Here is a 14,793-nt window from a genome sequence, read left to right as displayed (position 1 = left end):
CCGCTTGCATCTTTATGTGTAATCACTTTCTCCCATGCTACCCAATTGATTTTCTTATTACTTTCCATTTCTCCCCATAAGAATTTTTGCCTAATCTTTTCTAGTGTATTGATGACTCCCATTGGTACCACAAATATTGAAAAGAAGTATGTAGAGAGATTTCCTAGGACCGATTTGATTAGAGTGAGTCTGCCTCCAAATGATAACGTTTTGGCCTTCCAGGATGTTAGTTTAGAGTGAAATCGCTCGATGATTGGTTGCCAATGTCTCTGAAGGTTCATGTTGGCTCCAATAGGTACACCAAGGTAGGTAAACGGGAGACATGCCGGTTCACATCCGAGAGGGGTTGCCCAACGTGAAGTTTCCTGTATTGAAGAACCGATACCAAAAACTTTTGGTTTCCTGTATAGAAGAACCGGTTCACATCCGAGAGGGGTTGCCCAACGTGAAGTTTCCTGTATAGAAGAACCGATACCAAAAACTTTTGGTTTTTGAAAATTGACCTTAAGTCCAGATGATATATAAAAGCACCTAAGTATTCGCGCAAGGTTCATAATGTTGCTTTTTTGCCATTCTCCCATAAAAAGTGCATCGTCTGCATAAAATTGGTGTGAAATCGTGATATCAGAGTGTGGTATTTTAAGGCCATGGAAGATCCCTTTCTCACAGGCGGTTGCCATGGCTATATTTAGCCCCTCCATTGCGATGATAAAGAGAAAGGGGAGAGAGGATCACCTTATCTCACCCCTTTTCTAATAGGAATTCGTCAGTTGGAGCTCCATTCACAAGTATTGAAGACCTTGAGGATCCAAGGAAGCCTTTAATCCAATTCCTCCATTTTTCACCATACCCCATTTGCATCATAATCGACTCCAAATATTCCCAATTTACACTGTCAAATGCTTTGTTGAAATCGACTTTGAAAAGCAATATTTTCTTTTTAACCTTCTTTGCCCAAGCACGTATCTCGTTTACTATTAGTGGACTGTTGAGGATATTTCTGCCCTCAATGTACACCGTTTGAAATTCACCAATAGTGCTCCCCACCACCAATTTAAGTCGACCAGCTAGCATCTTAGACATTATCTTGTAAAGGCATCCTATGAGACTAATGGGCCTGAAATCGCCCAATGTAAGAGGATCCTTATATGCAAATGGCCTTATCAATTTGGTATAGCCAATTGTTTGATGAGAAATTAAATATCCACCTATATTTTTTTTATACTCATCCTCCTACTATTTCAAATATTGACAAATGGATTAAAATACTACTACCTCCGTCCCAAATTGATAGTCCACTTTTGAGTTTTGAAGTCTTTTTTCTTCAACTTTGACCTTAAATATTTTTGTTTTTGATAGATAATATTTGATGCAAAATATATGAATGGATTGTATTTTAAATGTTTTCTCATTGCTACAAGTGTTATCAAGTAATATATAACACAAATATAAATATTTAAGGTCAAAATTATAGAAAAAAAACTTAAAAAGTCAAAAATGGACTATCAATTTGGGACGGAGGGAGTATTAATTTTATTAAATATGTCATTAAATATATATATATATATATATATATATATATATATATATATATATATATATATATATATATATATATATATATATATATAGGGGACGGTTCACTTGAGATTAAACCTCAGCCACATATTTCGCAGTTGTCGCTCTAATGGTCCAACGTACCAGCAGCAACGACGTATGCCTAATCATAAATGATTATATGGCAGAGAGGTATAAACATACAAGATTATACATGTTTATACGTATATGCATAATCATAAATGATTATACATATATGTCTGTTCACAGATTGAGTAACCATAAATGATTATTACAGTTAGTCGCAGAAAAAGTGGTGGTGACAGAGTTGACAGTGGTATAAGTAATGGAGGTAATAATGGTGGGGTCGACTGGTGTCAGAGGTGGTGGTAGTGGTGGTGGCGGTGGCGGTTGCGGTGGTGGGGATGGTGGCGGAGGAGAAATGAACGTGTGGCACTGTGTAATCATTTATGATTACACCAGACCTGCCGCGCCGGTACGCCGAAGGGTTAGAGCGGCAGATGTGAAATACGTGGCTGAGGTTGAATCTCGAGATCTATATTTTATTTTTAATCTCAACGGAACCTACCTCTCTCTCTTTCTCTCTCTCTCTCTCTCTCTCTCTCTCTCTCTCTCTCTCTCTATATATATATATATATATATATATATATATATATATATATATATATATATATATATATATATATATATATAATTTCTCTTGTTTAAATTCTGTTTTCTTGAATTTCGTAGTGTAAATTTATGTTAACTTTTTAGGACAGTATTAATTAGTATGTCCATGGTCTTGTTTTTTTTAATAAACAAATAAAGTAAGTTTCACTTCCCAAGCTATAGCTAGCCTTTCTCTTGTTATGTGCATGTATAGAGACGAGTATAAGAATATTAAATGTTTTGAAAGGTACATGGTGTTGATAATAGGAATTTGAGGTGCGAAAAGCTACAAATGACACACAACTCTACACATTCTGTACAAGCAGCTAACAGCCAATATACACACATGATATATCCATTAATATCTATTTATTAATATTGAGAGAGAGAGAGAGAGAGAGAGAGAGAGAGAGAGAGAGAGAGAGAGAGAGAGAGAGAGAGAGAGAGAGAGAGAGAGAGAGAGAGAGAGAGAGAGAGAGAGAGAGAGAGAGAGAGAGAGAGAGAGAGAGAGAGAGAGAGAGAGAGAGAGAGAGAGAGAGAGAGAGAGAGAGAGAGAGAGAGAGAGAGAGAGAGAGAGAGAGAGTAGGGGGGCCCAAGCAGCTAAATCTATGGCTGACCGACTTTGAAAATAAGGGCCAAAGATAAAAGGATAGAAGACGAACAAAGAGTAAGCAAGTTAAGCATTCACAGTAAGAGAGAGATAGAGAGAGACAGACATAGAGAGAGAGAGAGAGAGAGAGAGAGAGAGAGAGAGGTGAAATATTCGGTTTAGAGAGGTTTGAAAGCATTGGGGTTTTCTTGTTTTTGGTGTTTTGTTAATGATAAAAACACCAAAAAACACAACAATTTAGTTGTAAGTAAACTCCACCAGATCTCTCTTTCTGTCTGTAATAACACAGTCGTCGACTCTCTTTAGATTATTGTGTATTTTGTTTGTTTTGGTTGATACAGCACAGCTTCTTCTTTCAGCAATTTTGTGTTTCAAAGTGAATTGTTTCTTAGCTCTTTTTTGGCACAATCCTACGCATACTTCTCTTGGAAGTTTTGTTTGAACACATATATATATATATATATATATATATATATATATATATATATATATATACATATATATATATATAAAACCAAAGACTTCCCTGCGTTTACTTGGTTTTTGTTTTCTAGTTTTGTTTTCAAAATCTTGTTGTTTGTTTTTCCAAGTGCTTGCTAGCTAGCTGCTAAACTACAACAACCAAAGCTTTCAATCTTAATCTTAGCTGAAAAGGCAACAAAAACTTTTCCGGATATGATGTCTGGTGAGATGTTTCCTATTACTCATCACCACAATCATCAACCACCACCTCCACCTCCTCCTCCACTTCATGAAGCACCAAACCCTAACCCTAAAGCCATCTCCAATCTCAAGAAGAAGAGGAATTTACCAGGCACCCCAGGTATATATGAGATATGATGAATACATCCTCTTTCCACGTGCACACATGTACATGTATATGTTTCAAGATTTCTTGTTTGTTTGTTTTATAATTAACTTGGTATCTTGATTACCGAAAAAAAATGTCTTTTTTGAGATTTAAATTATTCTTTTTGATTGGTTCAATCCGAAGATGAATTCGCTCACACTAAATCCTATTTCTAGAACAAATTTTCTCATGTTTGAATATGATATTCTTGTAATTATAAGCAAATTACAAGATACTTCAATCGATTTATAAATTATTTTTATTACTTTCGAGTATGGAGCATTGGATCTTTCTTAAAACATGAACTGATTACACAATCATCATCGATGAGACTAATTAAAGGGTTCATTTTATTTTGAAACTAGTGTTTTTTTCTATTTTGAGAGTTGATCCAGAACTATTTTGGAACCATTTCTAGGATTCTAACAATAATCCAATCTATTAATTTGCCAAAAGTAAACATGTTTTGCGTCGTAATAGATTTCTTTAAGTTTCGATATATTTTGCTTAATTATTCTGATTATATATTTAAACAGATCCAGATGCTGAAGTAATGGCACTTTCACCAAAATCACTAATGGCAACAAACCGATTTGTATGTGAAATCTGCAACAAAGGTTTCCAAAGAGACCAAAACCTGCAACTTCATCGGAGAGGTCACAATCTGCCATGGAAGTTGAAGCAAAGGAACAATAAAGAACCCATCAAGAAGAAAGTCTACATTTGCCCGGAAAAATCTTGTGTCCACCATGATCCGTCGCGAGCACTTGGAGATCTCACCGGAATCAAGAAACATTTTAGCCGGAAACATGGCGAGAAGAAATGGAAGTGTGAAAAGTGTTCCAAGAAGTATGCAGTTCAATCCGACTGGAAAGCTCATTCCAAGACTTGTGGTACCAGAGAGTATAAATGCGATTGTGGAACACTTTTCTCCAGGTGGTTATTTATTATTAATTCCTTCGAATATCAGAATCTTGTTTTCTTTTTATTTATTCCAAACATTGAAATTTAATGCATTTCGACATTAAATGTGACTCATGACTATTAAATGGTCTAACGTTTTGCATGATTTCAATATCCTCTTTGCAGAAAAGATAGTTTCATAACTCATCGAGCTTTTTGCGATGCATTGGCTGAAGAAAGTGTGAGACTCACTACAGTGACACCGAATAGCCTTGGCCTGAAAAACGAAGCTATGAACGAATCCGTGATGAACCCTAATTTCCCTCATGGGTTTTCAGGGATGACGCAATTCGGGTCGGGTTTCCGGTCTGATTTTGGGGATCAAAACAATAAGCCAAGATTATCACTTTGGTTAGATCAAGCAAATTCTCAGCTTAATCTTTCTCCAATGGATCAAATGGCTATGAATTCGAATCTTTACATGTCATCAAGCTCCGCAGGTTTAGCGGATATGGTTAATGTCTTTGGTTCCTCTCCAATGACAAATTTTACAAACTCGAACCAAATTCCAAGTTTATCATTGACGCCAGAAGGTCTAAAAGAGGAAACCCTAGCTTCATTATACTCGATGAACCAAACCCATCAAACCGAATCCACTGGTCCAATGTCTGCTACTGCACTCCTTCAAAAAGCGGCTCAAATGGGTTCAACCAGAAGCAACCCATCAATCTTCGGATCGAGTTTTGGGCTCATGAACTCCTCCACTACATCAAACACTGCAGTCAGTTTGGTGAACAACAACAACAACAACATCAACATCCCTACTTCTCTCCCTCATATCGCAACTCAACCACAAGTTTCGACTCCAATGAACAACAATTCATCCAATTCGAGTCCTCAAGCTCGACAACAAATGATCATGTCAAGAAATGAGACAATGCCGCCATTGAAGATGATGCAGCGAAGCTTTAGTGGAGTCGATAATGGATTAACGAGAGACTTTTTGGGCATGGGAGGAGAAGGTGGCCGGCCATTGATGCCACAAGATCTAGTGAAGTTTGCGTCTTATGGTTCAACGATGGGATCAATGAGGCATTTCGCTAGCAATAATTAATTAAATGTTTTAATTACGCTGGTTAATTAATTTGTATCTCATAATCATGTGTGTTTAATGTAGCATAATAATTTGTATTTATAGACTAAATTTTTGTCAATGGTACTTTGCGCTTTTATTAAAAAAGAAAAGAAAAACATTGCTGTTTTTTTTGGTCAATTGACTATAGATGGTAAAAAGCTACTTTTTACTTGCTTTTGCAAGTCAATAAACCATTGAATAAGCTTTATCAGGTTGTGAGGCTTTTCTTAAATTATTTAAAATGAAAATATTAATTTATTATATTTTATTATAAGATAATATTTATGTAAATCAATCTACGAAGGATTATTTGCAATGATTTTTATATTAAAATGTATAGATATTTTGATACTTTTAGTTTTATCGACGTATTATATTTAACGTATTTTTTTTTTGAAGTGTTTAGATGTACACTTTGTTTTTTAGAATAAAGAATTTTGGAAATGTATCTCATAGTTAATCTTAAAAACAATCTTATATTATACAGAAAGTTGTTGTCTGTTAGAGTCAATGAAAAAAAAATTATAAGATGAGATTGTAATCTTAGAATTTCATATATAAGTATTATATTTATTTTAATCTTAGAATTTCAGATATAAATCTTTTAAAGTTTAGAGGGGTTATTTGTATGTTTTTAAGAAAAGAATATTAATCTACTTTAATAAATAAAAATCTTTTTGTTATATATATATATATATATATATATATATATATTATATTCTTATTTATTTTGTTACATATTATTTTATAGTTATTTTAAATTAACTTTTTTTCTACATGTTATTTTATTGTTTTTTTTTCTGTTTTATTAAATTCCATATAGTATTTAAATATAATAAATTGCAACAAATGTAATAATAAATTGATATCATTTTTATTAATGGAGTTACCTTTTAATTATTTATCTAAATTATTTTTTAAATTTATAAAAAAAATATTTTAATTTTAATAACTCAATATTTTTCACATTTTTCTTATAAATTCAAACTTTTTAAATATTTAAATTTTTATATTTAACCTTTTTTAAAAATAAACTCATAGAATAAACGGTCTCACAACTAATATATTTTAACAGAATAGGAACTAGAAGTCTAGAATGAAAAGGAATGTTGCATGAATGCATCAACCTTGGCAAAAATCACTACTAGAAAACTGGGTGATTTCTGACGATTATATCCATCGGAAATCCGTCGCTAAACACGATTGTCGACGGAATTCGGTCTGTTTTAAAAAAGCCCTGTGGGTAATTTTTACTGATGGAATACCGACGGAATTTGTGATGGATTTTCGACAGATTTTGACGGTCATTTGTTGAACTTATTAGACAAAATTAACCATGCAATAGTGACGGAGTTCCGACGGACATCTTATTAGTAACGGAGTTCTGACGGACATCTTTTGCGACGGATTTCCGATGGAATACTCAGTAACGGATAACAATTGTTTGAACATAACTAAAAAGTTTTACAAAATACGATTACTAATTGTTTAGATTAGAAACATAAACTATATTCCTTGTTGCAGATTTACGGGGAAATTGTTTTGCTTGAAAAAAATTGTCATTTTGTGCTTCAAGCAAGGCATGTTTTTTTTTCACATCTCCTCCATTTCCAATTCCCTTTGTGTTTCCCATGCATCCCTTTGCGACGGACAGCCAAGTCTAGAATATCGTTTACAATCCGTCGGTATTTACTGACGGATTTTCGACGGAAATTATTGTCGCCGCTATTGTATCAGTATTCCGTCACTAAAACTAAGGTTTTTATGTTTGTCATAATTCCGTCAGTCACTAACATCCTTTTTTCCTAGTAGTGAATAGAATGCATGGCCGAAATTTTTATTAACTTTAGTTAGGTAATACATTTCAAATTAATAGTTTTTTATTGTATTTTTTAAAAGTAGTTACAAATACTATGGTATAGTAAAACTAAAGTAATACTATATACTAAATAGTAAAAAGACTAAAATAGTGTATTTGTATTATTCCTCTCAAATAGTTTTGGTCCCGATTGAAATGTAGACATCGAGCAAGTGGGTCCATATAGAATTATTGTGGGACCTACAAATGTGTTGGAAATGGACTTAACCCAAAATATAAAAAGAAGTCATTCTCAATCTCACCCATGGGATGCTTTTCTGTATTTATTTTTGTTTTTCCTGGTGTCGTGTGTTGTTTATCTTTTACCAATACAAATCTTTATTCTATTGTTTATATTTCTTTCTTAAACCTAAATTAAAAATAAATACAAAGAAATTTGCTTTTCTCTTTCACCCAAAAGTCAAAGTGATTCATGTGGTCAGTTTGGTCAACGTTTGTGGGTTCTTTAAAATTCCCTTGTGTTAACTTTTAGGCGTCGACTTGTTTGGGTTAATTACTTTCGAAATTTTTGGTTAACCAATGTAAAGAAACTTTTTCAAGAATTAGTTGTTGTTTTCAATCTCTATTTCAATAATGTTGTCATTTGATAATCTTTTCTAGTTTAACTATTATTTTTATTTAAATATTGTAACTACACAAGGTAGATATTTTGGACTAGACTCACGAGATTTGTTATTTGTCCTTTTCATTGATGAGAATCTATATTCAACTTTGTAGAAAGATCGACAAAAAATAAAAACAAAGTATTTCAAAATTATTTATATATAAAAGGAGAAAGAAATGACATAACAATACAGTCTTTTGCAAAAGTGGTTATAATAAATGACAAGATTTATTACTTGCATTAGGATGTGCCCCATTTTGCTGATAGCAAAAACTATGGCGAGTTTAAACCCCTGTGTTGATGAAAGCTATTCTGATCGACATGAGGAGGAGTTTGAAAATCATGGAATTTCGCTTAATGGCCTCTTTCATAGAATGGGTTGAAGGCAATAGAACCTTCTTTAGGGGAGATATTTGGTGTAGCAAATTGGCCTCGAAAGAAGTCTACTTGAACTCATATGTGATTGAAGCTAATAAGGATCGACTGATTGTTGATAGGATCAAAATAGGGGATGATATGTTTTATAGAATTGTAGAATTTGGACATGAAAACTAAGAAAGGGATGAGAGACCAACTAGTTATCGGATCTTGTTAATTTGATTACTAACTTTCGGTTCTCAGGTGTGATGTTTAAATGGCGGTGGACAAATCATTGGAGAGGGTTATGGAGTCTTTTAAATGGGTGCGATGGGTTCCTTTAAATTTTGATTCTTTGTATGATGTGTGTTCAAGAAATGAGCTCTCATATTCTCCAATCTCTCAAAGTCTCAATACATGGAATCAATGTTCCCTCCACGTTATGCCTACTATGTCAATCTAATGAGGAAAAATTGGATCATGTTTTTTTGCATATTATTTTGCCTATGAGGTATGGAAATGGCTTGGATCATGATCTTCGATTTTTCATGTGCAATCATATTCTTCGATTTTAAATTGTTTTTCTGCAATTTTTTGCTTTATTTGCTAGCTAGAGTGCTTTTGTGCTTAATGCTATGCATGTTGTTCTAAAAAAACCTTGATGCTTATATACGAGCGCCCAAATTAAGAAATAACTACCAGTTCATTTGACATTTTGGTCAAGCTAAACAATTTATATTATCGTTAACAATGGTGAAGAGATTTAGTTACTAAATTTTTAATCAACAATGATTTAAAATATGTAGCGGTGGATTTTGCGATAGATTGTGTTCTCCATTAATATTATGGTTTGTTTTATAAGAAACAATGTATCATCGACGGAATGGCAATAAATAATGGTCAAAGGATAAAGTATTAGTATGTTAGTGAGAATCTCAATTGGTTATACTTACTCTTCATTGTCCTATGTCTTATAGTATAATTAGGCGAATGCCCGCGCGTTGCACAGAAATACCTATATAGTTGAAGTCTTTACAAATATATGATTTTTTAAATATAACAATAACATTGTTGTTAAATTTGATATAATAATTTGTATATAATAAATTGATATAATATATTGATTATTTTGAATTATATGATAATATATACATTTATTATAATTTCTTAATCTCAATCGTTTAAATGACTTCTACCTGCGAGTTACACATGAATAAAATTAAATATAATATATGATTTGATGTTATTTATAGTTGTTTTTATTGTTAATTAATTTTTTAAAATTTATTTGCTTAATGTTTTAATTTCTATCATTATAATTATTTAAAACATCAAACATTGTTTTTTTATTTTAAAGCTAACAATATAATCATTTATATATAGTTGTTTTTAACTATTGTTATTGTAAGTTATTTTAAGCTATTTATTTGGAAACTTTTAACGATTATAAAAAAATATTTAAGAAATATTTTAGTTAAATTGAAATTACAATTTAGTTTTTATTTTTATCACTACAATTTATCACTTTTAACTATTTATAAAATATTCTTTTGTTTTCTTTTAAATGGAACTGAAATTTATATTTGAGTTGACATTGTAATGCGCAGAAACACCTATATAGTTGAAGTCTTTACAAATATATATTTTTTAAAATATAACTCTAACGTTGTTGTTAAATTTGATATAATAATTCGTATATTAATTTGATATAATATATTGACTATTTTGAATTGTATGATAATATATAAATCTATTATAACGTCATAATCTCAATTGTTTGAATGACTTCTACTCTCGAGTTACACATCAATAAAATTAAATATTATATATGGTTTAATATTATTTATAGTTGTTATTTTTAACTAATTTTTTAAAATATGTTTGCTTAATGTTTTAATTTCTATCATTATAATTATTTAAAACATCAAACATAGAGTTATTTTTAACTATTGTTATTATAAGTTATTTTAAGCTACTTATTTGAAAATTTTTAACGATTATATAAATATATTTAGGAAATATTTTAGTTAAACTGATATTACAATTTAGTTTTTGCATTTATCACTATAATTTATCACTTTTAACTATTTACAAAATATTATTTGGTTTTTTTAGTAGAACTGAAATTTATATTTAAGTTGACACTGTAATATTATATTTAAATTAACAATTTAAGTATTTTGTCCAAACTGTTCAAAAATTATAGCTTTAAACTGATAGTGGTTTACATGCAACAACATTTTAAATCTAATAAATTAAGTATAATATGTTAAAATTTAAAGACATAACTTTATAAATAGAAGTAAAGATATTATTTTAAAATTGAAATTTATTTTATTTATGATTACACTTTAGGTTTGATATTTATTTAACCTTATTAACCAACTTACAATCATTATTAGAAAGACACTACAATTAATCACTTTTAATTATCTATAAAATAATCTTTGGGTTGTTTAAGTTAAATAAAATTTATATTTAAGTTGAGCCTATAATGTTATATTTTAATTAATAATTTAAGTATTTTATACAAATTGTTCAAAAATTATACCTTTAAAATGATAATGGTTTATATTCAACAATATATTAAAACTAATAAATTAAGTATGATATGTTAAAAGTTAAAAAAAAAACATAATTTTATAAGTAGAATTAAAGATATTATTTTAATATTGAAATTTAGTTTATATATGAATACACTTTAGATTTGATATTTATTTAACCTAATTACCAAATTATAATTATTATTATAAAGAAATTTAAAAGTCATGGGAGTTTCAAATGAATGTGGTGAAAGGAAAAAAGAATGGGGGTTTCAAATGCATGAGATTCAAGAAAAAATGCTAACTTTATAAGTATGTATGATGTATGATAGGCGAAACTTGGTGTGTTGTGCGAAAAATATAATGATTTAATTAAAATAGTAATTTTTAACTAACTGTGATTCAATCTTTATACATAAAAACCCAATTTCAATAAAAAAAACAAAACTTATACTTAACCAATTAAGTTTCTTGACAATCATAGTTTCATGTCAATAGTTATTTTAAAACTTATTTCTACACAACTAATAGCTACAATATGTATAAATAAAAGGAAAATAAGACATTACACGTTAAAAACCTTAAAAAATAAATAACTCTTGAATGTATTAATTAATTACTTTAAATTTAAAATTACAGCTACACTTAAATTAAAAACTTTTGTGTTGTAGTAGGAGTTTCAAATGAATTTGATGCAAATAAATTTCTCTTTCTCTTTCTCTCTCTCTCTCTCTCTCTCTCTATATATATATATATATATATATATATATATATATATATATATATATATATATACTATGCGAATCCTGCAAGTTGTGCAGAATACAACAATATATTTGAAAATTTTACAAATATATGTTTTTTAAATATATCAATGACATTGTTATTAGCTTTTATATAATAAATCTTATAATAAGTTCGTATAAACATTGTTTGTTTTTGAATTATATGATAATATAGATATCTTTTAAAATTGTATAATCCTAAATGTCTTAATTACGTCTACCTGCAGGTTACTTATATATAAAATTAAATATAATATATGATTTAATGATATTTATAGTTGTTGTTATGATTAAGTAATTTTAAAAAGTTTATTTGATTAAGATTTTAATTTCTATCATTGTAATTATTTAAAACATCAAATAATGTTTTTGTTTTTAAAGACAACTATATATTTTTTGTATATAATTTTAATTTTAACTATTGTTGATCTAAGTTATTTAAAATAACGTATTTTGAGACTATTAATTATTTTAATTTGGTTTCAGAAATTTAATGTTTTTAAAATTTATTTGATGAATAGTGTTAGTTTCTATGATTATAGTTATTTACAACGAAAAACATTGTTTTTGTTTTTAAAGAAAATATTATAGTTTTTTATATAATATTACTTTTAACTATTCTTAGTGTATGTTATTTTTAAGCTATTTATTTGAAAATTGTTAACTATTATAAAAAATAGTTTCATGGTTTTTTTTTGGTAATTTAGGATTACAATTTAAGTTTAACACTATAATTTATAATCTTTAACTATTTATAAAACAGTCTCTCAATTTTTTTCAAGTTTAACTGAAATTTTGATTTAAGTTAATTGTTTAATATTATATTGAAATTAATAATTTAACTATTTTGCATCAACTCATAAGTTATACAAATGTTGCGACTTTAAAATGATAATTGATTACATACGACAACATATTTAAATTAATAAGTTAACTATAATAGGTTAAAAAGTTAAAGTCATAATTTTATGAATAGAAATATATTGTGAGATTTTAATATTGTAGTTTAGTCAATCGTTAAAATGACTTCTAACCGCGAGTTACACATGAATAAAATTAAATATAATATATGGTTTAATGTTATTTATAGTTGTTATTATTATTAATTAATTTTTTAAAATTTATTTGCTTAATGTTTTAATTTCTATCATTATAATTTTTTAAAACATCAAACATTATTTTTTTATTTTAAAGGTAACAATATAATCATTTATATAGAGTTATTTTTTAACTGTTGTTATTCTAAGTTGTTTTAAGCTACTTATTTGAAAACTTTTAATGATTATAAAAATATATTTAGGAAATATTTTAGTTAAATTGAGATTACAATTTAGTTTTTGCATTTATCACTACAATTTACACTTTTAACTATTTATAAAATATTATTTGGTTTTTAAGTGGAACTGAAATTTATATTTAAGTTGATACTGTAATGTTATATTTAAATTTAAAATTTAAGTATTTTGTTGAAACTGTTCAAAAGTTGTAATTTTAAACTGATAATGGTTGACATACAACAACATTTTAAATCTAATAAATTAAGTATAACATATTAAAAGTTAAAGGCATAACTTTATAAGTGGAAGTAAATATATTATTTTAAAATTGAAATTTAGTTTATTTATGATTACACTTTAGGTTTGATATTTATTTAACTTTATTAACCAACTTATAATCATTATTAGAAAGACACTACAATTTATCATTTTTAACTATCTACAAAATATTTTTTGGACTGTTTAAGTTAAACTAAAATTTATATTTAAGTTGACCCTGTAATGTTATATTTAAAAGTATTTTATACAAGTTTTTCCAAAATTGTATCTTTAAAATGATAATGGTTTACATCCAATACTATAATAAAACTAATAAATTAAGTATAATATGTTAAAAGTTAAAAAAAAACATAACTTTATAAGTAAAAGTAAATATATTATTCTAATATTAAAATTTAGTCTAGATATGATTACACTTTAGGTTTGATATTTATTTAACCTTATTAACCAACTTATAATTATTATTAGAAAGAAATTGAAAAGTCATTGGAGTTTCAAATGAATGTAGTGAAAGAAAAAATACATGGGAGTCTCAAATGAACGTGGTGAAAGAAAAAATGCTTCATTTATAATATAGTATGATATGATATGATGATGATATGATATATATATATATATATATATATATATATATACACACACACATACACACACTAGGTTATAGCCCATGAAAACCACAGTTACAAAAATAAATAAGTTTTTATACTAAAAACTCATAATTATTAATCAATTATTTTTAATAAATTATTAATTAAGAAATTTATGTTTTTTATTTATCTAAATACATAAATAAATTGCTATAAAATTAAAAAATCAAATTTTTTTTTTTTGCTTCAAGATGTTTTACTCTTTGTGGAACACAACGTTTATTGTGGTCGTGAATAAGGTTGATAGATTATATGGGTGTAAAACTAGCTAAAATGCACCAATTAGGAAGGCAATGAAGCTTTAGTCTACTGCTAATACAATATTATACATGGACAATAAGCTCATTTTGCATGCGGGTACAATTTAAATGACTACAAACCCTATTTTTTAACTTATCAATTAAATGTGATGCATAGTTAACGAACTTGACACTTTCATCCTAATTAAAATGGTAAATTCATGTGTTAAAATTGAAATTAAGATCCTATAATATATTACCAGAAATCACACATCAGACTTTCGTTAAAACGACACGAGAATTTCATTTTTTTTTTCTTATTGCATCAAATCATATAGATAGCAGGCTTTACCACACAAAATAACAATTTTTGCCCCTGTTTACTATCATATTCACAAATTTAAATGACTACAATAGAAAAGATAAATAGCAACACTTGACATCAACAATTTATAA

At 28.3% G+C, this 14,793-nt stretch overlaps 1 protein-coding gene across 2 annotated transcripts; it reads left to right on the top strand.

Moving 5' to 3' along the window:
- The first annotated feature begins 2,897 nt into the window (after positions 1 to 2,897).
- On the top strand, positions 2,898 to 5,806 carry JKD (C2H2-like zinc finger protein). 2 transcript variants are annotated; one of them, XM_079026481.1, is made up of 4 exons: positions 2,898 to 3,082; positions 3,430 to 3,662; positions 4,226 to 4,625; positions 4,779 to 5,806. In XM_079026481.1, the coding sequence occupies exons 2-4, from the start codon at positions 3,515 to 3,517 to the stop codon at positions 5,704 to 5,706; spliced, it is 1,476 nt and encodes a 491-aa protein (XP_078882607.1). In that variant the 5' UTR covers positions 2,898 to 3,082; positions 3,430 to 3,514; the 3' UTR covers positions 5,707 to 5,806. The 2 variants fall into 2 exon arrangements, with proteins under 2 accessions (XP_078882607.1, XP_078882606.1); XM_079026480.1 differs by having other exon boundaries at positions 2,898 to 3,662.
- Positions 5,807 to 14,793: the final 8,987 nt, after the last annotated feature.

The sequence above is a fragment of the Lactuca serriola genome, chromosome 2, assembly GCF_051521515.1.
Source record: "Lactuca serriola cultivar US96UC23 chromosome 2, Lser_US96UC23_V15, whole genome shotgun sequence".
NCBI classification, from domain to species: domain Eukaryota; kingdom Viridiplantae; phylum Streptophyta; class Magnoliopsida; order Asterales; family Asteraceae; genus Lactuca; species Lactuca serriola.
This window is presented reverse-complemented; position numbering and strand designations above follow the sequence as displayed.

Bases quoted from the DNA above. Each gene is read 5' to 3' on its own strand.
- JKD (XM_079026481.1), top strand. From the start codon at position 3,515: ATGATGTCTGGTGAGATGTTTCCTATTACTCATCACCACAATCATCAA. The intron at 3,663-4,225 runs GTATATATGAGA...ATATTTAAACAG, and splicing joins GAATTTACCAGGCACCCCAG to ATCCAGATGCTGAAGTAATG. The intron at 4,626-4,778 runs GTGGTTATTTAT...TCCTCTTTGCAG, and splicing joins TGTGGAACACTTTTCTCCAG to AAAAGATAGTTTCATAACTC.